The following is a 25152-nucleotide window of genomic DNA, read 5'->3' on the forward strand; positions in this document are numbered from 1 at the left end:
TGAGCTCAGAGCCTGAGCACTGTTCCTGGACTTTCTCAAGGCTAGAGCTCTACCACTTGAGCCTCAGCACCACTTCTGGCTTTCTTTTTCTGTGTATGTGGTACCAAGGAATCGAACCTGGGTCTTTGTGCATGCTAGGCAAGCACTCTATCACTAGGCCAAACTCCTAGCCCCTGCTCTTGTCCTTTTTAAGTTTGGTCATTTGGGGGGAAAAAAAGAAACCAAAACACTCCATCCCTCCTTCAAGCATCACAAGGCATTAGAAGTGATTTCTCCCAACTATCTCTGGAAAGCACCAAGGAGCCCCCCAGCTAGAGGACTTGTCCTAGGTGCTATTCTATTTATTACTGTACACGCATCTATCTTTCTATTTGTCTGCATTAAGAGACACATTCTAGTGTGTGGTTAAATTTGAGGAGTTTTTCCTTTTCTGTAGTGGAGGAATTTATTAGATTCTGTATTATCTTGAAAGCAGAAAGGACAAAACTATGAACTGGATCAGTGAGCTTGAAAAACATTCTCCCCAACCTCTGCTGCAGCAAAGTCAACACTCCTGTCCCAGAGGGACTTTATTTTTCAAAATTTCAAAAGTGGGGATTCTTCTGTGTTGGTTTCTTTTTCATTTTTCTGGTTGTCATCTTAGGTTCAGCCTGCAAACATTTTCTCAGTGTTCACTATGTTTCAGGAGGCCCAGGCAGGAAATCCTGAGAGAGACAACAGTGATACTAACAGAACTGAGACATTGCCCCTGTCCTCCAGCACCCAGTTCCTGGGGAACTGCATATCTAAACCACCCTGCTTCAGTTTATAACTGGCTACATTTTGTGGGGGACTTTAGCAGAATTTAAATGTGAGGCCCTGATTAAAAAGAACTAATCATTTTAAGATGGTAGAGTCTAAGCCTGAGACTCGTCAGAGTGTACAGCCCTGTATAGTTGCACAGGCCCTGCATCCATGAAGCCATCCTGGCTTCAAAACAGTCATACACAAATGCAGCTAGTTTTGACAGTAAGGAATCAAGGGAGGATGGGCTCAGTGATCTGATGGAAGCATCAGTCAGATTTTGAAAAAAAAAAAGTTGTTTTTCCACTATGCACAACACCATCCTATCTGCAGTGAGAAGTTGCTGTTACAGGTGTTTGCTTTAATTTTGTTTGACATCTTTGTTCTGATTGATGGGTGTTGAGTTTCAAGGGGTTAATTTGGATGGATGTTATTTTTGTTTTATTTTCTCCAAGAATTTTATTGACTTAAATGTCTTTACCCAGATTTAAGAAATAATAATGTGCATACAAAATTTATAAGTGAGAAATGAAAAAGGAATTGAGTTACAATGCATAGGTTTATATGTAGTCACTTATATAAGTATATCACTGTAAGATGTCATGGGAAATTAATTATTTGTTCTATATGTATATATATTCTGAACTTGGGATGGTTGTATAGGGGATTACAATTTGATGTGTCCATTGCTTCTTGATCAGAGTCCTCCTTTTCCATCACTCATCTTCCTTACTTCCTTTATCACACATGCATGTGCAGTATTTTAGCTGTCTTTATTCCCTATTTCCTTTTCCATGCATCCAAACACTGCCCTGTTATTTGTAATGGTAAGAACTTGGAATGGTTCCAGGGGACTTGAGTTTGTAATGGAAACTCTTGTGTTTACTAGTTATCCAGAAGGATTTGGATTGGAGCCCAAACCTAGAATGACTCCTTACCATCAAGTCTTCCTTGTCCCTAATGAAGAGGTAAAAGAAAAACAGGAAGAAGATCTCCCAAGTTTGAGTGATGGTATGTTTTATTTTACTTTTGTTGTTATTGTACTCCCGCCCTGCCATGAGAAGTATAGATGTGTAGTCATTCCTATAGGGTTATATTCTTCAGTTTATTTTTCTTTTCCATTAAAAAAGGAAAAACTATTCATGTAATTTCTAAAAGTCATGACAGGGGCTAGGAAACCAAGGGATGAGTAGTACAATAAGTTAAGCCTGCAGGAAATAATATGGAATCATCCATGTTATTAGAAATAGCATGGATTAGAAATGGACTGGAAAGGGAAGGATGAATATGTGGATGGGTGGGTAGGTGTCTGATGGATGGAGGGGAAGGAGGATGGGAGGAAAGGGGAAGGAGGGATGGAAGGATGGAGAGATAGACAGACGGAGTGAATGCTCTGTGCATGGACTTGATTAGTGTAAAGCTTCCTGTTAACTGAAATTCTTGTATGCTGCACTGTAACTTGAAAATATTATGTCATCCTATGTCAAGCTATCACTTAGTGAGCTTTTCTCTTTTTTCCCTCCTAACTGAAAAAGAAAGAAAGAAAACCCTCATTACTTTCTCTAAACTTTTCGCCTAACAATTTATTCATCAATGTACTCATCTCAAATGAAATTAAAGGGATGGGAAAATATATAGTGTGTGCATGTGCACATGCATGCGTGTGTACACACACACACACACACACACACACACACACACACACACACAACAGCTGGTTCCATGTGTTTGAGTTGCTGCATCTCCCTCTTGATCTGGGAAGGAAAAGCTTGGTAGCAGAACTTCCCCTTGCTTATAAAAAACATTTTATAATGTAAGACAGGAGACACACTGCATCCATATTTTGTTAGATAGGTGCCTAAAATCAGTGTTCTTTGAAGTGTATCCTCACACTATGTTGGTTACATCCTGAATCTGGATGCTTTAGAATTGGGTTGATAGAGCCACACCGGCCCATGTCCACCCTCTGGGGGAATGAGACAAGATTCTAGAGAGTTGGCACCAGGCAGGGACCCAGTGATTAGAGATCTGAGGAAACTAAGGCACAGACTTGGGATTTGGGTTCAGCAGCGAGAGTGGGCTTGATGGATCTGCCCAAATCTGAGAGCATCCAGGATACTGAGATGGAGGGGCCAGGCAAGCATGAGCCAGTGCTATGGAAAAGGACCTGATCAGGTCCTGAGCTCCTGGACACAATCTTGTATTTTAAGTCCATTCCCTAGAGAGAAGTTTGGGAGGAGCTGTTTGGCTCCTGAGTTGTTTGGGGGTGGTATCATGGCTTTAGAGCTCATGCAGGACATTTCTCAAGTATCTAATAGAATTAGGGTGTGGGAAAAACAAGATCTCGGATCCTGTCAACTCCATTTTGCTCACCTGGGCCAGTGAGGCAGGCGGGATGATAGTGGGTAGCAAGAGGCAGGAAAAGGCCAGCTTGCACGGATGTTGGTGGCCTTTTCTGTGGCTTGGCATCCTGAATCTGGCTGGAGCTCGTTGAGGACAATGAGAAGCGTGTTGGTAAAAGTGGCCATGATGAGCCTTCTTTTCATCCTGTCTGGAGAAGGAGCTGGGGCATTCTGATTGTGCTGTGTGCTCTTCCTCTCTGCTAGTCCAGCACAACATACAGAAGATGGTGCGAACTCTTTGGCAGCAGCTCGTGGCACAGAGGCGGCAGACCCTGGAAGATGCTTTCAAGATTGATCTCTCTGTGAAACCTGGGGAGAGAGAAGTGAAGATTGAAGAGGTCACCCCACTTTGGGAGGAGACAATGCTCAAAGCCTGGCAGCATTACTTAGGTAGCTGCCGGAAATGGGGGCTTCTGGGTCATGATAAGTCAGGTTTCCCCAAGATTCCACTCAGGGCCCAGAGCCTTTTCTACATCGAACCATTGAGAGAGACAGAGAGAGAGAGAGAGAGAGAGAGAGAGAGAGAGAGAGAGAGAGAGAGAGAGAGAGAGAGAGAGAGAGAGAGAGAGAGAGAGAGAGAGAGAGAGAGAGAACTAGGGCTTGAATTCAGGACTTAGGTGCTGTTATTCCTCTGCTCATGGCTCGCACTTTCCCTCTAGAACCATAGCTCCACTTCTGGCATTTTGCTGGCTAATGGGAGATAAGAGTCTCATGGACTTTCTTATCAAGCTTTGAATGGTGATTTTCAGATCTCAGCCTTCCAACTAACTAGATTATAGGCATGAGCCACTAGCACCTGGCAACACAGACTTTCTTTCTTGGCCCTTCATTTGGTGGTTCTTTCACCAGTTACACCTCATGTGTCTTTCCTCACTAAGAATGAATGCTGCATTGTTTATTGAGCAGAAAGGGAAGCTCAGACTCAACCAACGGGGTAGACCCCAGTCTACCTCTTAGAGATATGGGCCTTGTGTCAGAGCTGGGGCTTGACCTTGGGAACTTGGAGCTCTATTTTCCACCCTGATATTTATCTACCAGCTTTGAAACTCTGCACCTAGTTATGCAATGATCTTGAACCTCAGATACATTATCTCCTGTTGCTTCATGAAATGAACATCTTCATTCCCAAGCTACTAATGTGATCATCACTTAGAATTTTTGCCTTCCTATCAATCAATGCTACAGCAGCACTGAGTCTTTCATTTTGTTGTGGAGGAGGTCACTGCTCTTAAATTGGCTTATATACTTGTAATTAGTCTCCCAGCAAAATTAAATTCATGGTAAGTTAAGAATTAGCCAGGAGACGTACACCTGTACGTCTAGCTATTCAAGAAGCTGAGATCTGAAGATAACAATTCTAAGCCAGCTTGGGCAGGAAAGTCCATGGAGACTTTTGTCCCCAATTAAGTACCAAAACAGCTGAAAATGGAAGTGTTGCTCAAATGGTAGAACACTGGCCTTAAACAAAAAAGCTAAGAACAAGGTTCAGTCCCTGAGATCGAGCCTTAGGGCTGGTACAAACACAGATAACTAGGCAGGCAGGCAGGCAGGCAGGCAGACAGACAGACAGACAGACAGACAGACAGACATATACAAGAATTATTTTCATGTACATTTTCTCAGACTATTCATAGGTATAGAACCTTTACCTAATTGGTTTCAAAATTGGTCCTGGCAAATGCATATATCTGTCTTGTGCTGCTAGAATGAAACACAGGTTAGATAATTATAAGTAGTAAACATGTATTTTCTCCCAGCTCTGGCAGCTGGGAAATCTAAGGTCAAGATAGCAGCAGATCTACTGTCTGGTGAGGGGTGTGTCTACTTCGTGGGTGGAGCTTGTGCTACATCATTTTCAGAGAAGGAACACCATGTGTCCTCACCTGGGGGAAGTAATGGAAGTCCAAAAAGATCTTGGCTAGTTTTGTTTAGCCCTCACGACTTACTCTGCTTCTTAATATCACTGCAGTGAGGACAGAGTTCCAACCAGAATTTTGGAAGGAACACATGCAAGCGATAATAGTACCTGTCTGTATTTGCATGTGCAACTTGAAGGCCGAATATCAGATTCCATTTCAGAAAAAGTGGAATGAAATAGGACATGTATGCCCATGCAGATATCATGGAATAAAATGATAGGGTAGACTCACTGCTCTTTGGGCCAACACCCATACATTTTCTATGTTCCAGGTCATTAAAATACATAATGTTACATAATCGTCATACTGTCCCAATGAGGTGAGATACTGTTTAACCCATTTTACATAATGGAATGCCAGGGCTTATCCAGTATCTCACTACAAGTCAGCATGCCAAGGAGGGGGATGTTAAGCTAGATCTGGAGACCTAGAAGTCTGCTCTGTGTTTCTTAGCCAATGGTCTGCAGTTCAGGCCATTTCTTTCATTTCTTTATTTATTTTTATCGTAATTAATAGAAGGGTTACGTTATATTTGCCAGATAGAAGGTGCATTGCTTAACAATCATTGCTACCCCTTCTCATGTTTGTCCCCATTTCCTCCTCCCTCCCCCTGCCCTCATCTTGTTTTCCCCCCTTCCCTATCCTGTTTCAAATAAATAAGCATATATGCAATATATCAGATAACAAAGTGAGATACTGTAACAATATGAGATAACCAAGGGACAGCAAAAGAGGTGAGAGATAACATAGTACGTTAAGAACAACAATCTCACATTATATGGCTCTTGTTTCTATATCCTGGAGGTGCTTTCATTTAGTCAGGCCATTTCTTTTTGTGGAATCAGGTGCACCAGGCTTGTGCCCCTAGTTGGCTCTTTGATGGTTAAGGAGACTATAGAAACTGCCTTTCAACTTCAGATCTAACATTCTTTGCTTCCATGCCCCCAGCATCTGAGAAGAAATCTCTGGCCAGTCGTTCCAGTGTCACACACCACAGCAAAATTACTTCATGGAGTGGGAGTCTGTCCTCAGCCATGAAACTGGTTCCTGGGCGGTCAGCCAAAGACCCTGAGTGCAAGGCAGAGGTGAGTCCATACTTCCTGTCCTTACATATTGGCAAGCATCCAGGTCTCTTCCTTTCTGTCTGTCACTGGATGTGACCCAAGTCCATTTCTTCAGTGTTTGGGGTATGTATGTGGCATCTTAGTTTAGGCTACATGTATGGAAGCCAGGCCTTAAGGTGGCTTCACCTGGAAGTTAATCTGGGATCTCCTTTAGGGATGGGAGTAAGTATTTCTTTGGGAATTAAAAAACCAAACTGAAACCAGTTGCTGGCTAGTGGCTCAGGTCTGTAATCCTACCTATACAGGAGGCTGAGAGCTGAGGATGGTGATTTGAAGCCAGATCCCAGACAGGAAAATCTGTAAGTCTGTGAAACTCCTATTTCCAATTTACTACCCAAAACCAGAAGTGGAGGTGTAGTGGCAAGTAGTAGAGCACTAGCTGTGAGTGTAAATGCAAAGGGACATTGCCCAGGCCCTGAGTTCAAGCCCTAGTACCAGCCAAAAACAGTAACAACAACAACAAAAAACCAATCATCATGCCAGTCTCTTCTGGGATTCTTCAGGGTCCTCTTCTGCTGTGAGACCCAACTGTGAATCTAGCTCAGGACAGAAGCTTTCCTGCCCACTTTGGCTCCATTTATAACAGACATGGATGTGGGGCAAAGCCTTGGGGTTTTTATAATCTATTTTTTTGAAAGTTGTATACTAAATAAATCCTAAAACCCAGTGGCATCAGCAGTCACTTTGCAGTTGGAGACACCATCGGAAGGGATCTGGGACACAGGAAGAGGTTGGGAGTCTCAGTTTCATGATGTCTGGGGCAACAGCTGGGCTCCATTCGCTCATGCCCAGTGGCTGCTCTGGCTTTAGTCGAGACTTGAATCTGAGCTCTTGAATTGGGTTTCCTTACAACATGGTGCCAGGATTTGTAAGGCTGCAGCTGCTACATGATGATAATTAAGTCATGTTGCCTGTTTATGACCTAACCTCATGTATCATGTAGCTGAAACAGGCATGATGTTTGGTCAGGTTCAAGGTTAGAGGACTGGGTTCCATCTCTTGATAGAGTAGAAAACATTGATCTGAAAATGTGTTGAGGCTCATTTTGGGAAACACAGTCTGTCCTGAATTCCAACCCTGGGGTCATGGACTTGTCTTCAGAGGCAGATGGTGGAGCTGCAGGCCTTGGTGTTGGGGTCAGGAGACCTTGGGAAACTCCCAAACTTCCTCTGGCTTTATCTCCTTATCTCTATCCCTGGCTGGATCACTCTGGGCAGTGAGGGCTGGGGTTCCCCGGGGTGAAATGCAGGTAGCTGATAGGCACATTAACTTGGGAATCGAGGTGGGCCAGGCTCACCTGCTTAGAATTTGTTGTCCCCGGGGAACCCCAGCCCTCACCTGCCTAGAGTTGTTCCATGCCAGGGACTAGAGATAAGGCAGATCAAGCCAGCGGAAGTTTGGGAGTTTCCAGAGGTCTCCTGACCAACACCAAGGCTGAGCTCCACCATCTGCCTCTGAAGACAAGTCCATGACCCCAGTCGGTCTGAGAATTCAGGACAGACTGTGTTTCCAAAATGAGCCTCAACACATTTTCATTTGTTTTATGTGTTATTTTATTTTGTATAGGTGCTTGGGATTGAACTCAGGGCCTGAGTGCTGTCCCTAAGCTGTTTTATTTTATTTCTTTATCGAGATTGAGTAATTACATGCATAATTACTTTTATATTCACACTTATATAGGTCATCATTCTGATTTACTGAGCTTATGATTAACAAAAAATAGAAAGACTTCAAGTTTTACATAGGAAAATAGTTTAACTCTTCCAACATTAATGATAAAATTACTTCTTTCTGATCAGGTGATATGTACCTTTCTTTGTTGTTACTTAGTTTCATCTATTCCCTCCTTGTCTCCCATTCCCTTCTCCCCTCCCTGCTCTTGAGTTGCTTCTTTCACTTTCATCGTTGTCTAGTGCAACTTATGGGCCCCACTGCTGCACTTTTTCACCTACTTTCCGCTGATTCTGCGCCCTCCTCCCACCTTCCTTCAGATGTGCACATGTTAGGCTAGTGCTCTACCACCTGAACCAAAGTTCTACATCTGGCTTTTTGGTGTTCAATTGGAAATGAGTTTCACAGGCTCATTGCCCCAGATGGCTTTGAACCATGATCCTTAGCTCTCAGCCTCCTTCTGAGAAGCTAGGATTACAGGCACGAGCCTCAGGGGCCTGGATTGTTTTATATTTTTAGTTTTTTGAGTCTCAGCCTCACTAGGTAATCTAGGGTGGCCCCGAACTTGCTGTGTAGCCTGAGCTGGCTTAGATTTCATGATTGTGCTTTAGCCTCTCAAGTGCTGAGATTACACACACGTACACACACTTAGTGAACAGTGTTTTCTTGAAAACACTTTGTTCATTCCTTTATGCATCAGATACTGTCTTCTGCATACTGCAGTCTAAGCACCAAGGTTATAGCAGAGAACAAACCTGACTTGTTCTCTGCCTTTATTGATTTGCATTTTAAGTAGTAAAGATGGACAATGAGTAGATCAACAAATACATAAAGTTCAGTACTCTTGGTAATGAGGAAGTTCTAGGAAGTTAGGAGAAGAGGGTAGTAGAACAGGAACAAGATGTTTGGGGGAGGAAACTGGCAAAGTCATCTATGCTACAAAGTCATGTGTGTCAAAGAAAGAACTTAGGTTACGTGCAGGTAGGTGGCTCATACTTATAATCCCAGATACTCAGGAGGCTGAGATCTGAGGATGGAGGTTTAAAGCCAGGCCAGGTGGGAAAGTCCATGAGGTTCTTATCTCTAGTTAACTACCAAAAAAAATCTAGAAGCAAAGAGGTATGTCTCAAGTGGTAGAGCTCCAGCCTTAAACAGAGAAAAGTAAGGGGCAGAGCTTAAGGTCTGAGCTCAAGACCCAGTACACACACACACACACACACACACACACACACACACACACACACACACACACAGGAGGAGGGAGAGAGAAAGAACTTAGGAAGAATATGATCATGATGATGTTATAGAGAGGTCATAGACAGGCAAGAGCTGGTTAGGTAGAGAAGGTTATCATACAATGGCGCTGAGGCGGGTGCCAGCAAAGGCTGGTGTGGCTGCACTGCTCTGATGATGAGGGGACCTCAGGGCCACCCCAGCCTCCAGGTGGCCATGGGTCCCATCGCCCTCTGCTATAGCATGAGAAAGAGATGGGATTTTGATCAAGGCATTGGCAGAAGTCTTGCAAGTGGCTCTGTTTGTTGCTTTGGAGTTTTAGATGTGCAGGGAGATCCCTGGTCCAGGGTTTTAAGTACACGTACCTTCTAGAATCAGCCTTCTTGATGGCTTCTTCCTTCTTCTTGGCCTCCCTTCCCTTTCCCTTCAACCTGATTTATTTATGCATTTACAGTTTAAAATATCTTAAGCATTTTAAGAATGAGGTTTGCTTGGAAACAAAGGGAATTATGTGTGTGTCAGTGTTTTGTTTTTTTTTTCTTTTTCTTTTTTAATAAATTGCACCAAGCCAGGGGCTGGTGCTCACTTCTGCAATCCTAACTACTCAGGAGGCTGAGATCCAAAGATTGCAGGAAAGTCTGTGAGACTCTCTTATCTCCAGTGAACCACCAGAAAGGGAGGTAGAATGCCAGCCTTGAACAAAAAAAGCCAAGGGAGAATGCCTAGGGCCTGCATTCAAGCCCTAGTACTGACATCTAAATGAATAAATAGTAAATAAATAAAAATTTTTAAAAATCAGCGGTAGCTTTTCCTATCTGCATTTTTGACAAGTACCTCAGTCTGGGCTGAGCACAGGGTCTGACACAGAACAAGATTTTAAACAAGAGACCTAGAAGGGCCCAGAAGGAGCAGGAAGAAGGCTGCCCTTTCCTTGGCTGAGATGAAATTCCACCAGCCTTGAGCCCACGCATCCATCATTCTTCTCCAAGAGCTGCCGATGTCATTTCCAGAGAACTCAAGTTCTCAGGTACATATGTACGTTGTGATGTCATAGGATAACAGCATCAGCTATTTGCCCTGGGGTCTGTTTAATTATTTTTAAAAATTAATTTTGATTATTACAGCTGATTACACCTCAGTGAGCAATGTAATTGATATTTTCTAATGTATCCCAAGGAACATTTTGTACAACACGCTTTTTGTTGTTGAAGGTTAAAGACTCCGTTATTGGTTTTTCCCTAAATATGCCCACATCATTAGTCTCTCCAGCGAGGAGGTCGCCATCTGGAAAAAGCAGCATGGAGACATTAGTCAGGCACAAGTGCATGAAATTGGTGTTTCCGCATCTTCTGTCTCTCTCTTCTGGAAAGAAGAGGTTTGTAATTAAAGAAGTTGGTGTTGGAGGAAGCATTATTCATTTGGTGTTATTCCTTATCATGTCAATGCTGACAGCTCTATTGTACTGATAAATTGTTCCTGGGAGCGAGACATACGACGGCTTTGTAATTCCTCTTACCTAGCTTCATCTGAAGAAGAACATCTTTGCTTCTTGGCCAGTGAGCTGAGCTTCGAGCCAAGCCTGATTTGATAGATGCTATTTCTATTCATTGATGATAGTCTTTCCTCTTCCCCCCTGGCTCTATTACACTCCCTTCTGGAATCAAACTATGCGGCCATCTTGCCTGGCATGGTGGAGGTCATAGGTGTCAGTCTGTTGGACTGAGGATGGAAATGTGGGTTCCCTTGAGGCTCCCCAAGGTCACATCCATATTCAGCTTGGGACCTTTCAGTACATACTCTGGTCAGCCATTCCCAGCAGGAATTGTGGCTCTGCTTTTATCAATTGCCAAGGTCAATTTCAGACATCATTGTTTAATAAGCTGAAAATGCACCGACAGTCACCGTTGATAACTTCTTTGTGACAGGCATGATGGCAACATAGGATTAATTTCTGATTATAGGAAGTCAGGGGAAGGCTAGGTAGATAGGGATGTTCTGTTCAGTCTCACACACTCCACTGTTTTGCTCACAGCTAGTGCACTACTACTTGAGCCATACCTCCACTACCAGCTTTTGCTAGTTAATTGGCAATAAGACTCTCTCATACATTTCTTCATGGGCTAGTTTTGAACCAAGGTCCTCAGATATCAGCCTCCTGAGTAGCTAGAATTTATGGACCTGAGCCACTGGTGCCCAACCTCTGTTGCCTTTATAGAACTCTCCTGCAGATGTAAAATTATCCTCTAGTATTAAGCATATTATCTTTGGCCTAATATGCATTAGCAAACAAAGTGGGTGCTATGGTGCTGGGAGTGGATGAGAAAGGCCTGTGCAGGGCTGAGGACCTCCATCTGCACGTGGAAGGGTGACAGATTGGAAGCCTTTTGGCAAGAGAAGGCCTGGGCATTGCAGGGGCAAGATAAGCACTAGGCAGACAGCCAGGAAGTCAAGTCAGAAGCACCTGGGCCGGGCTAGAGGGATTCATAATATGGGAGGGAATAGAAAGAGGGGCGGCCCCTTTCTGCTCCTACAAATTAGGCTAAAAGTAAAGACTCTGAGGCAGAAGGCCAGCCAGGGCTGTGGGCGTGGTTTAGACAGGAGTAGTGACTGGAGTGATCAAATACCAAGGAATGCATAGGAAAATTGTCCTTAAGGCTAGGGCAAAGAGAGAAAGCTCACCAAGGCAGAGATAATGACTCTGAGAAGAGAGCGTGCCTGGGGCAGAGCGCTATACATTTTAGGTACTTCTGTAGAATTCTGTAGTGGATCAGGAGAATTCGGAGTCAAAGGGCGTGGAGAAAGAGTCCTCCCAGGAGAGGAGAGGGAGCCCCTCGGTGTATGTAGGCCCTTTATCTGTCTTACTAAGCAGAGTGAGAGCAGGACCTCTCCCATTTTTCTCCCTGGATCTGTTGTAGCTTCTATACATGTGCACAGCCAGCAGCTCCCTGGGCAAGGAGCCTGCTGGGTCTCTCTTCAGGAGGACTATGCTGGGCTGTCCCCCAGAGCTGGGGAAGGACTCATGGGGAAGCAGCGTACCCCGCAGAGGGGCAGAATGCCCTATGGAAGGGGGCTAGTTCATATCTCCATGCACTGAGCTGCTTGTAGGGAGGCTTTCTGTTGCTGCTTTCTGCAACCAAATGGAAAGTTGTGATGGTTTTCAGAAAGTTAGGCTGTGTGAGGATTCACAGAAGACCAGAAGATACTGCAGCTAGGAAATCATGAATGACAGATAGATGCTGGTAGGTCTCACAAATATAGTTCTCACTACTCAGAAGACTGAAGTCTGAGGATCACAGTTTGAAGCCAGTTTAGGCAGAAAAGTCCAGTAAAGATGTGGAAGTGGAGATATGGCACCAGCCTTAGCCTTGAGTGGAAAAGCTAAGAGTTCAAGTCAGAGAGATAGAGAGAGAGAGAGACAGAGACAGAGACACACAGAGAGACAGAGAGAGACAGAGACAGAAACACACAGAGAGACAGAGAGAGACAGAGAGACAGAGAGAGACAGAGACAGAGACAGAGACAGAGAGCATGTGCTCTCTTGGTTTTACTTTGTGCCTTTCCAAGGATAGCATAGAAATCTTCTCCATGGTGTCTCTCGGTCCTTTCCCAGATATGCCAGATTCACTAGCCCCCACAAAGCTTGACAGACACACACTTGGGAGTCGTGAAGCTTTTAGGGCAGGACATCTGGGTGGGCAAGTGACTGTGGTCCTTCCATCCATAGCCATCTTCTGTCATCTTCACTGGTTACACTTCCACCCCAGCCAGGGAGAAGCCCTGCCCCCAGAGAAAATGAGACACTGAATGAAACCAGCAAATGTCAAATGTCCCAGTTCCACCAAGGGTAACTTTGCCAAGCTTCTTGGCAATGGAAGGGACATTGTTGTTGTTTATAAAGAAGATTGAGCAAATTTATTTAAAAGCAAAAGAAAAGCAGGGAAAGAAAAACACTGCAATGGATTCTTCATGAACAAGTCCAAAGATCAGAATATCCTGAAAGAGATGTTTGTGACCATCCATTCTCAATATTTTACCTACCATCTCTAAAACAAATCCTTGTAGAACATTCCAAATACACCCAGAATAGAGAAAATAATAATGAATGTTTACATAGTTAACCATCATCTTAACAATTTCTAACTCCTGCCCTAATTTCTCTTTTCTTCCTCACCATCCACTTTCCTTCCTGTACTGAATAATTCTGAAGTCACACTGTAGACTGCGTAGCATTTGATGCAGAAGTGTGCATGAAAATTACTTTCACTCTAAAGAAGTCACAAAGATGAGCACTGAAGAAAAGGAAGCAGGTATGCAGAACTGGGAGTCATAGAAGCCATTGTGGACATGATGGAGCTTTTCCTGGCTTCCTTGCTGGGATTTCTTCTTGTCCCCTGCTGATGAAGGGTGAACAGATTTTCTGAGGTTGGAGCCCACTCCACCACAGAGAATGAGATCTATTGGTAACACTGGCTTCATGCTCCTTTGGGTTTGAGGATGGATAGCTCTTCTTTGTGTTTGGAAGTAGCAGCCTCAGAGTTGACTCTCCTGTAGCAAAACCATCATGATCAGAAGAACTCAGGGGTGAGGATGGATTTTTTCACAAATAGCTAGAATGGGCCTTGAAACCAAAGGGAAGTAATTGGATGCACAGAAGGTAAAAATGGAGGAAGTAAAAATTCAGCTTGGAAAACCCCAAATCAGAATTCTCCCAGATGTTCTGTGGTAAGAGAAACGAAGTCAAAGATGTTTAAGAGCTTGCAGGAAAATTTTCAACGTTAATTCGAAAACAATTTTTTTGGATGAGTTTGAATTCAGGACATAGACGTTGTCCTTTAGCTATTTCACTCAAGTCTAATGTTCTACCACTTGAGCCACACCTCTACTTACAGCTTTTTTGGTGATCAGTGGGAGATAATCTGTTGGAGTTTTCTGCCTGATCTGGCTTGGAATTGTGTTCCTTAGATCTCAGCCTCCTGGATAGCTGGGATTATAGGTGTGGGCCATCACCTAAGCTCTCCCCCCACCCAGTATGTTTATATTTTTATCATATTTAAGTTAGTTTATAAGTACAGTACATCTTATTCTTTTTTCTTTTTGCCAGTCTTGGGGCTTGAACTCAGGGCCTGAGCACTGTCCTTGGGGTTGCTCAAGGCCAGTACTGTACCACTTGAGCCACAGCACCACTTTCAGCTTTCCCTATGTATGTGGTACCAAGGGATTGAATCCAGTCTTTGTGCATGCTAGGCAAGCACTCTACCACTAGGCCAAACTCCTGGCCCCTTTACTCTTATTCTTTTGATCATTCCTTCCATCTCTTCCTCTCATTTTTTCCAGTTTTATAGGCTATGCATTGAATATTATGACTGTCTTTCCTACCTCCCCTTCCTTCTCTCTTTATTCACCTACCGTCTCCTCCTTAGCCTCCCATCTAGCTTCCTGGCATTCATTTTGTCAGACTGCGAGTTAGTATTTCTAAGGGGTTACACAAATTGAATTCTCTCTTGTATATGCTATACTTTGGTTAATATAGTTACCAAATGTGCATATAGATGTAAATAATATCTAACTTCTACATATGCGAGAAGACATGTCTTTGTCTCTCTGGGTCCGACTCACTTTACTTAGTATAATTTTTCTAGGTGCGTTTAGGTGCATTTTTCTGCAGATGAAATATTCTTTCTTATGGATAAGTAAAATTCCATTATAAATATGTTTTTGTGTGTGTATTTGTCTATCTATCTATCTATCTATCTATCTATCTATCTATCTATCTATCTATCTATAGATATCTCACATGTTTTGATCCATCCATTGAAGAACATCAGAACTGTCTGCATACCTTGGCTATGGTGAATAGTGAAGGCCATGAGCATAGTTGTTAGGTGGCTGTACTATATCCATGTTTGTAATCCTTTGGATAAATACCAGAGAGTGATATTACTGGATTATAGAATACTTCGATATTTGGGGGTTTTTTTTGGAATCTCCAAACTGCTTTCCACAACTTTACACTTTGGACACCTTTACATCCCCATCAACAGCGTATTGGGATTCCTTTCACCTCCTATGAGCTCCAGTATCTATGTTGTTCCTATTCTTCATGGCGACCATTCTAACAGGGGTGTGATAGAATTTCAGTGTTGTTTTGATATACCGTTGTTTTTTTTTTTTTTGTGGCCAGAGATGTTGTGCAACTGTTGGTCATTTTTATTTCTTCTGAGAAGTCTCCATTTAGTATGCTTGTCCATTAATTAATTCTGTTTTTATTCTTTGAGGGTTTAGTTTCTCGACCTCTTTATATATTCTAGATATTAGGCCATTGTGTGACATATAGTTGATAAAGATCTTCTCTCATTCTGTAGGCTGTCTTTTTAGCTTGCTAACTATGTGTTCTTTGTCATGCAGAAAATTCTTAGTTTAATGTCAATTCCCTCTTGGATTTGCTGAGCTTCTGGAACTTTACTCAGAAAGCTTCCATTTGAGTCAAAGAGTTATAATGTTTCTCCTACTCCTTCCTGTAGTAATTTCATTGTTTCAGGTCTTACACTGAGGGCTTTGGTCCATTTTAGTTGATATTTGTTCAGAGTTACAAATAGGGATCAAGCTTTAGTTTTCGGCATGTGGATATTCAGTTTCTCTAGCACCATTTATTGAAGATGTTAAAATCCTGTTTTGGGTTACTCTATAAAATATGAGATGGCTAAAGGTTTGTGGGTTTACTTCTGGATCTTCTAGTCTGTTCTATTGAGCATTGGGCCTATTTTTGTGCCAGTACCAAGCTGTCCATTACTGTAGCTCTATAGTAGAGTTTAAAATCTGAAATTATTTTGTCTCCAGAACAGTTCCTCCTCCCCCAGGATTTGGGGCCTTTTCTGGTATTATTTTTTCTAGGTCAGTGAAGAATAAAGTTGGTGAGTATTGCATTGAATTAGTAGATTGCCTTTGGCAGTATTAACTGCCAATCCAAGAATGAGAGGTCTTCTCACTTCTTAATATCTTCTTTAATTTATTCCTTCAAGATTTTATAATTTCTGTTTTAGTGGTCCTTCATTTCCTTGGTTAGGCTGATTCGTAGATTTTATTTTTGTCAGTTGTGGTACCTGAACACTGGGCCTGTGTGCTGTCCCTGAGCTCTTCAGCTCAAGGCTACTGTCCTACCCCTTGAGTCACAGCACCACTTCTGGTTTTCTGGTAGTTAAATGCTTTTCCACGGATAACTCATCCCTCACCCAAATCTGCAGCTCTCCCCATTTGCTGTGGGTTTTGGAGGAGCTGTCTGGGCCAGAACTTTTTCTGGAAAGGGTTTCCTCTATGGTCTAGTTGTAGAACTCCGAGGGAAGATTCCACCTTCTGATTTGTTAAACTATAGAGTATTTTTGTCAGCAGAACCAAAAGCAAACTCTGGGTAGCATGTGTGGAAACGTCTATCCCTGAAGGAGGCTGTGTTGAATCACCTGTTGTTGGAGGTAAAGGAAATCTTCAGGGTTGAAGCAGTGCTACCAGGCTGTCTAGAGGGCAGAATTAGCCTCTTTGGTGTGTGTGTGTGTGTGTGTGTGTGTGTGTGTGTGTGTGTGTGTGTCTGTGTGTTGGTGTGCGTGCATGCACATGCATTCATGTGTGTGCATGCACATGCTAGTCCTGGAGTTTGAACTCAAGGTGTATTTGTCCATGAACTTTTTTGTTTCAGTCTAACACTCACTCTACTGCTTGAGCCATGGCTCCACTTCTGGTTTTTTGGTGGTTAATTGGAGATAAGTGCTCATGGACTTTCCTGCTGGGCTGGCTTTGAACTCTGATTCTCAGGTCTCAGCCTCTTGAGTAGTGTGAACCACCAGCACCCAACTTAAATTTTCTTACACTGTTCTGAGCATTCAACCAGGCCTCTGTTTCATTTTTTTCTTAGCTTGATGAATACACACACACACACACACACACACACACACACGTGCACACAGAATCCACTCCTCACAAACCTCTCCTGTCTACCTCCTCATTACATCAGTGGGAAGTGGGTGGGGAGGAACATATTTCTCAGGACAACACCATCACATGTAGTTTAGCTAGGTTGCATTCTGAAAAGTATGCATTAGAGGTTGTTTGAGTGAATGTCATAGTTCTATGTTATGAAAACCTTCATGGTCTGGGGCTTGAACTCAGGGCCTTGCACGGTCATTTGGCTTTTTCTTCTCAAGGCTTGTGCTACAGCTCCACTTCTGGCTTTTTGGTGGTTAATTGGAGATAAGAATCTCAATGGCTTTTCCTGCCTGAGTTGGCTTTGACCCACAGTCTTCAGATCACAGCCTCCTGAGTAGGGAGGATTACAGGCTGGAGCCACCAAGGCCTGGCTTCAGACAACTTTTGTTTTATGAGAAGAAAAAAGCATAGGAGGTATAGTTCAGTAAACACATAAAATAGTGACAGAGTTGTTTATTATCTTTATCAAGTACTTTTGTGTAGAGAACATTTTTGTTCCGCACATAAATTGCATGCACTCTACTTGTACAGGAGCAGCAGCTTGGTTAATTTGATCAGCTTTGCCACACATATGAGCACTGTCTGGTGTACTATGCAACCCCATCATGAAGTGATAAGGATTTTCAGCTCCTTTGTGATCATACAGTGTCATGTATGTGGTTATTGTTGATGAACATGACCACATAGTACACGACTGTTGTTCCTTACAGAAGAGTTTTATACAGTCATTCACATATATTAGCTAGCGGTAGGCAGTGGATATTTCCTTTTTAAGAAAGTTGTAAATGTCACTTGTCTATCACGAGCCCCTCTTATAGGAGTCTGAAAAATAGAGGTAAGTGAACAAAGCCAACACCAATACCTTTAATGATGTTTCTTTACCAAGTGCATCATTTGTGAGACATCTTTATCTTCATAATAGAAGGATAATTAACATCACTAATTATCTAATTAAGTTCATTAAGCATCCACCAACAGTGCACTGTGAAGTTGACATTATGTTCCACTGTCAACAAATGCTTTTGATTTCTTAGGAAGTAATTAAAATGTAAATTAGCATGCGATTATATGCACAAGGGAAGTTTTGAGCCAGATATTCATTTCTAAACTGCTTAGGGCAACATAGATTTTGTGTTATTTTTTTCTTCTTCAATAAAAGCAATCATTTTGCTACTAGCACTGGATATTAAAGTTGCCATTATGCAGTTCAGGGTTTGGATCAAAGTGAGGTTTTGTACTACAAGACACAGAGTGTTTAGTTGATGGATTTGTTGCTATACACTGTGCTTTTCTTTCTTATTGGGTCATTTTACTTAATATGTTTATTTACAGTTGTGGCTGTCAGGTTAAAAAAACTCACAACTGATTCTTTTAACCTGAAAAAATTTTTATATTTCATGTCTTAAATCCTCTAAATAAGCTTGCCCTTTAAAAATATTTCAGGGCAAATTATTATTTTTTCACTCGTAAAAAAAAAAAAACCTTTAAGTATGGGCCAGGAGTTTGACCTAGTGGTGGAGTGCTTGCCTAGCATGCACAAAGACCTGGGTTTGATTCCTCGATACCATATACATAGAAAAAAGCCAGAAGTGGTGCTGTGGCTCAAGTGGTAGAGCTCTAGCCCTGAGAAAGTCCAAGGACAGTGCTCAGGCTCTGAGTTCAAGGCCCAGGACTGAACGCCACCCACCCCCTTCCCCGCAAACTTTGAGTAGTTGTACGAGGGGTTTTCATTCAACAAATTACGTTATAAGTATGATGTACCTTGGTCAATGTCATGCCTTCCATCATTTTTTGCATCTTCCCAATCCTATGTATAGTCTCAATTATATGCCTTTATTCTCACATGTGTACATTTAATATAATGACTATATCTACCCATTCTTTCTGTCTCCGTTTGTCTGTCCCTCTCCCTTGGACAAACCATATTTCAGCTGTCTGGCATTTATTTTGCTAAACGGTTTGTCTTTTAAGGTATTCCTGCTGTCAATTGAGTTTGTGGAATATAATCAATCCTATGCTGAAAGCACACCTATTTGCCCGGAAAAGAGAAACTACTTATCAGGCTTGTGGTCTAGGCATACTTGATCCCAATTTTACATGTATCCTGCTTTCTTTGTATGTCCTCTTTCCTTGTGGTGCACATTATCACTGGAGGAATACCCAGAGTAGTGCTAACTATAGTCACCTCTGAGGATGAGGCTCCCTGGCCCATCCAAGACCCGTCACAGATGTTAGAAAGAGACTTTCCAAGACAAAAGCCAGCATGTCCTGTGCGGAGCCCCAAAGCTCCCATTCCTGGAACCATCTTGACTTGATTATGGAATACCAATCTCTCACTAGAGCAGACAACATGGAGCATTCAAAAATGTCTTTTTCTGTCATCTTTGTATGTGCAGATACTTGCCATTTAAGCATTGAGCTCATGTGATTCACGTGAGTGGAAGTCTGTGTTTCATACTAGCGTCTTTTTGATGGTTTTTGCAGGGATAGTGGGTTGGGTCCAGAACCTTCAAAGATTTCAAATCAATGCAAAGGGAGGATAGGGGTTTGTCTGGTCTCCTTAAAGGATGAAGGTCAGGGCCTCGTGATCCATAGAACCCACAGAAACAAGTCCTGCCTGTCCTAGTGAGTGGGGCTAGCTAATCCCCGCAGTCCAGCAGAGAGGCTGATCTCTGACATGGAAGGCTGTCACCGCTGCCCACAGGTGAGGAGGGCCCGAGGCCCTCTGGCCGTCAGCAGGCTGATCTCCACCAAACTCGAGGCTCGCAGAGATGAGATAGGAGTCTCCAGGATGGGCCATGGCTTCTGTGTGAGCTGTGTGGTGTTCTGTAGACATCCAAGGAAGGAGGCTTTGTTCCCATTTGCCCATCCCAAGGGGAATCCTTTGGCTCACTGATACAAAGAAAGGACAGTGGCCAGCTGGGAAGATTCCCCAAGCAGCCACTACAATCAGATGAGACTTTCCTGACATCCAGCAAGCATCCACCTTCTTCGTGGTTAGAACTTTCTCTACCAGAATTTTGCTCTGAATGTTTGTTCTTACGTTAAAAAATGTAGGTTGCCCTGTCACTTGTTCAACATAAAAAATCTACACTTGAAATCAATTATCAGTGGTAATGATAACTCCCTTCTTCATGGCCTGCTTGCTGTCTGTTATCCCTCCTCTGCTCACGCTCGTCACTGTCCATGATTCCACGGACAGTCTCAGTGCTCCTTCTGCCCTGCCCCCAACCCCCTGTGAGCAGCACGGAGGAACTCTGACTACTCTTTTGTCATGTGGGGGTTATGGTTGATTTGCCTCTGGCATCAGAGCATGACAGGAACCCGTTCAATACAGCAGACCACTGAGGTTATCCAGGTTCATGAATCAATAGAATTGAGGTCAGCAATGCCCATGGAAAATTCCAGTGAAGAGATGCCAGGCTCTTTCTTTAGAGATGTTATCCAAGCAGAGACATCTGCATTGGAAAGTTTAAAATAGCCTTGCTTCCTTCTGCAGGTTATTTACCCCTCCGTCCCTCCCTCCCTCCTGCCCTCCCTCCCTCCCTCCCTCCCTCCCTCCCTCCCTCCCTCCCTCCCTTCTATCCTTCTTTGTGTTCTTGTACTTGAACTCATAACCTCTCATTCTCACTTATCTTTTCTGCTTAAGGCTGATGCTCTACCACTTGTGTTTTTCCTGATTTATTGGAGATAAGAGTCTTGTAAAGTTGTCTTCCCCAGACTGGCTGCCAACCATGATTCCCAGATCTCAGTCTCCTGAGTAGCTAAGATTACAGACATAAGCTACTCATGCCCAGCTTGATTCTTTCTGTCTATCAGGAAAGGCAAGCTAATGGTGTGTTGTTTCTATATGTGACTGGCTTTCAGACAGGAATATTTCAAGGAACTTAAGGCTTAAACCTGCAGCTCAACTCACAGAATCTCAGTGCACATTAACACTACTATATACAATGCAGAAATACATGACCTTATTGAGTAGACAAAGCATTGCTGGTTAATTCTGTAATGATTAATCATATACAGTCTGTAATTTAATGAGTCTTGTAGTGTGGCTCTTTTATCTTCATAGTTAGATATCATGTTAAAAAAAAAAACACAGTAGATGGGTTTCAGGCTTAAAAATGGTCTACATACCCAGATTGTTCAAATTAAGACATAGTTAAAATTAATTTAGGAAAGTGGTAATTTCAAGGAATCTTGGCTGTGTCTTTTGAGAATCAAATATAGCCTTTTATACTGAAGGATAATTAAACTTTTAAAATTCATCAGAATGGTTTCTCATAATGGATGATTTCAGATGTGTGAAGAATAATAGATTTTCTCATGTAAAATGTACCTTGCAATCTGAAAAACCTAACTTGATGGTAGGGGCAAGATATTTTCAATTTTGAACATTTTTATGCTTTCAATGATTAACTATTATGACTTGTAAAGGGAATCTATTTTTTGTTTATTTCTTTAAATTTAAATATTGAAGACCTAAACGTATTCATCAGTACAAAAAAAAAAGGCATCAGTGTTCCCAAAGACAGAAGTGTCCCCAACTATATAAATGATAAGCGGCAGATGGTGAAGGAGTGGAGATCCAGGCTGGGGCCCTCCCGAGGTGCTGCTGCCATTCACAACCCGCTAGGCGCCCCCTCGCATCGTGGCCGCTGAGGCGCCTGTCGCGTGAGTTACAGCCGCGTTCTCGCCCTGGGACCCATCTATTATGAGAAACCATTTTGGTTAATTAAAAAAGTCTTTCAAAGTCTCAGAACAGGAAGTTCGGAAAATTTTCTTCTCTTTGCCATTGTTGATGGGGGTGGGGGCTGATGAGAACTCGGGCTTTGTTGGCCTGACAAGGAAGACATGAGAAGGTATGTGTAGGAGACATGGAACGGCAGGAAGAAAGCTTTCCAGTGCCGTCATAGGTGGGGGTGGGGGCGGGATCCTTGGCTGCTAATTTACTAGCCAGTTTAGCAGAATTATAGGGATAATGGCTAAGACTGTGTGTGTGTGTGTGTGTGTGTGTGTGTGTGTGTGTGTGTGTGTGTGTATAGGTTGGCACTGGGGCTTGAACTCGGGGCTTGTATGTTGTCCATTAGCCTTTTCACTCAAGACTGGTGCTTTGCCCCCTTGAGCCACAGCTCCCCTTCTGTCTTCTTCCTCGTTAATTGGAAATAAGAGTCTCAGGAACTCTTTCTGCCAACCCTGGCTTTGGAACTTTGATCTTTGGATCCCAGCCTTCTATGTAGCTAGCATTTCAGGTGTGAGCCACCAGTATTTATTCAGCTATTCTTAGATCTTTGAGCGAAATGAAAAGGCTAATTGAACTAGCCCGGGTCAGACTAGTTCTCAATTGTGAGTTTCTTTGATCCAGGACTGGTTGTGCTGGTTTGAGTAGTGATGACAGATAAGGTGCCCCTCTCTGCTCGGGAGGAAATGAACTGCAAGCAGTGTTGAATAGACAAAGAGACATTAAGAAGCTTTTGACCTGCCAGACATTGCCCGGTGGTTTCTGTAGGCTTGAAGGTACAAGAAGGGTTCTCTAGGAAGGTAGAAACGAGTTGAGAATAAGTAACGGCCATCTGATATCTGGGGACCAAGAACTTGGAAAGGACCCAGTTGGTGCCATGCTTGAGGGTCGGGAGACTTTGTATGTTGAGAGCCTATTGGCTCAGCACAGAGATTAAATGCAAATAGGGGCTAGGAGGATGGTGGGTGCCAGGTGCCAGGTGCCATCTCAGGTTTCCCAGAGGATCAGGTCAGATGCCTGTCTTGGACTCCATCTGCTCCTCTGTGTCTCTCTCCATCCATCCTCACTCTATTGCAGACTCTGCTAATCAGCACCCATTCCTTCTCTGAGCATTCCACATGTATCCGTCCATTCCCCAACCATTTCCCAGGCCCTTGGGACAAGGCACAAGAATCTGGGCAGGAGAAAGCATCAATTGTGAGAGAGCATCCCTTCTAGCCAGCTGAGAGAATTAAGATGTATGTGTGCAGCAGAGTTTACTAGAAGAGAGAGGGTTTGGAGGAGCTAGGCCTGAAGTAGTGGTGGTAGTGGTGATGATGATGATGATGATGATGATGATGATGATGATGATGATGGCAACAACAATGAGGACAATGACAGGAAGAGGACGATATGATTTTGAATTACTGAGGGAGGGGCCCCCAAGATGCAAAGTATCCAACACTCATATGACTCTCTGCCTTCAGGGTCAGTTGCTGGCTTGGAATTACTGAAATACCATATCCAACTCGGTCTTAACTTGATGTATTTATTTTTTAGTCTGACTCACTCTCCAAAGGATTTGCAAAATGTTTAGATGAGGATACATGCAGTGACACACAGAAATGAGATCAGGAAAAAAAAATACAATTCGTGGGGAATTAAGATCTCAAGTACATGTTCTGTGAAGATATAAGTGAAGCACCAATCTGGGCTTCCAGCTTTCTGGACATCATTCTGGATGGAGAGTTCTATCTTTATTTCATTCATCACTACATACCTGCACAGAGGCATGCCCTGGGCTTGTGAGTATAGGACAGAGCTGTTGGTCTCCTCTGGAAGCCTCAGCTCCCCATCCTACCGGCACCCCATCCTCACCATGCTGTTATAAAGATTAGATACGATGGTGTGCCCTCCCTCTTCAGAACCCACCACTGAGCCAGGCACTGATGGCTCATACCTGTAATCCTAGCTGCCATTCAGGAAGGAGGTGGAGGAGTTCAGTTCAAAGCCGCCTGGGGCAGGAAAAGGTGTGAGATTCTTATCTCCAGTTAACCACCGAAAAGCTGAATGTGCAGCTCTGGCTCAAGTGGTAGTACACTAACCTTGAGCAGAAAAGCTCAAGGACAGCGCCAGGCCCTTAGTTCAAACTCCAGGATAGGCACAAAACCAACCAAACAAACAAAACTTTGTTGGGACCCATTGTGGTAGAGAGGTAAGATCTGTACAGCTGGTCCTGACTGCATTTCCAAGTTCCATTCTTGCATAGCCTTTGCTCCTGAGAATCTTTCTTCCTGGTTTTGCAATAATGCAGTTTTCTCCTTTCTCTGTCTTTGGGAAACTAAGAGTTTCCTTCTGTTGGAGGAGTCTCCTACTTAGGGAGTCCCCTCTTTCTATTTCCCAACCCTTCTCCTCTGTTCTAAGAATGCTGTTCTTCTTGATGACACAACATACCCTTTCTAGGTTGGCCATGACCTTGGGCCAGTTCCCTTCTAGGAGAAAGATTTTTCTTATTTACCATTCCCCTACTCTGGAAGAGTTCCAAGTTCCTGATGTGCAAGCCCCAGGCCCTGTGCTCAGCACTAGGGTCTAAAAGCCAGCGAACACCTTAGGAAGAAACCCCAAACAAGCCAGGAAAAAACAAGACCTATCTCTTGTTCACCCACTGTGATGCGATGTCGGGAGAAAGAAAGGTGACTACTGACGATAGGTCTGGGGAACTTGGTGCAACCTAACATTAGATATCTATTGGAAGTCCTAGTGTAGGCCCCAAGAGTGCCAGGGTGAGAAAGCATGTACAGCCCCCTGGGGGGCAGGCCTATAGCAGGTGTCCCTCAGGACACCTGGCTGCCTCAGCTGGCAGCCAGGATCCTTCTGAGACCCAAGGTTCTACTCTGAAAGCTGGCAGCTACGACAATGTTGGCCCCAGGATTTTATTAATCTCTTAAAATCCTGAAGAAGAGATTCCTTACCTCTAAACTCTAGTCCCATTGTTGCTACTGTGAAATGCCAGTTGCAGCACGTTGTGCCTTAGCCACTGCCAGGCATTATTCGGAGTGCAAATAACTGTTTGAGTGGAACATCTTTCACTGAAAAATCTGATGTCCCAAAAACCCCCAGATCTGTTTCATTTTGAGCACCAACAAGATCCCAGTGCACGAATCCACACCTGACCTCATGTAGCAGGGTCATAGTTAAAAACACAGCTGCACTGAAACTACTACATAAACCGACTTTAAGCTAGTTGGGTAAGATGCATGTGAACAAGTTTCATGTTCTTTGGGCCTTGTTTTTGATTTTCTGGTCCCAGGGCTTGAACTCAGGGCGTA

At 43.3% G+C, this 25152-nt stretch overlaps 1 protein-coding gene across 1 annotated transcript in view; it reads left to right on the forward strand.

Annotated features, from left to right (window-relative positions):
* Wdfy4 (WDFY family member 4) overlaps nt 1-25152 on the forward strand; it is a 248056-nt gene that overhangs the window by 114996 nt on the left and 107908 nt on the right. The window contains exons 37-39 of the mRNA XM_090345544.1: nt 1673-1794; nt 3390-3575; nt 6053-6189. Of these exons, the coding sequence (XP_090201670.1) occupies nt 1673-1794; nt 3390-3575; nt 6053-6189 (445 nt within the window). The remainder of the gene's footprint in view (nt 1-1672; nt 1795-3389; nt 3576-6052; nt 6190-25152) is intronic.

This window comes from Megascapheus bottae, chromosome 15, assembly GCF_031878675.1.
Source record: "Megascapheus bottae isolate mThoBot1 chromosome 15, mThoBot2.hap1, whole genome shotgun sequence".
Classification (NCBI taxonomy): domain Eukaryota; kingdom Metazoa; phylum Chordata; class Mammalia; order Rodentia; family Geomyidae; genus Megascapheus; species Megascapheus bottae.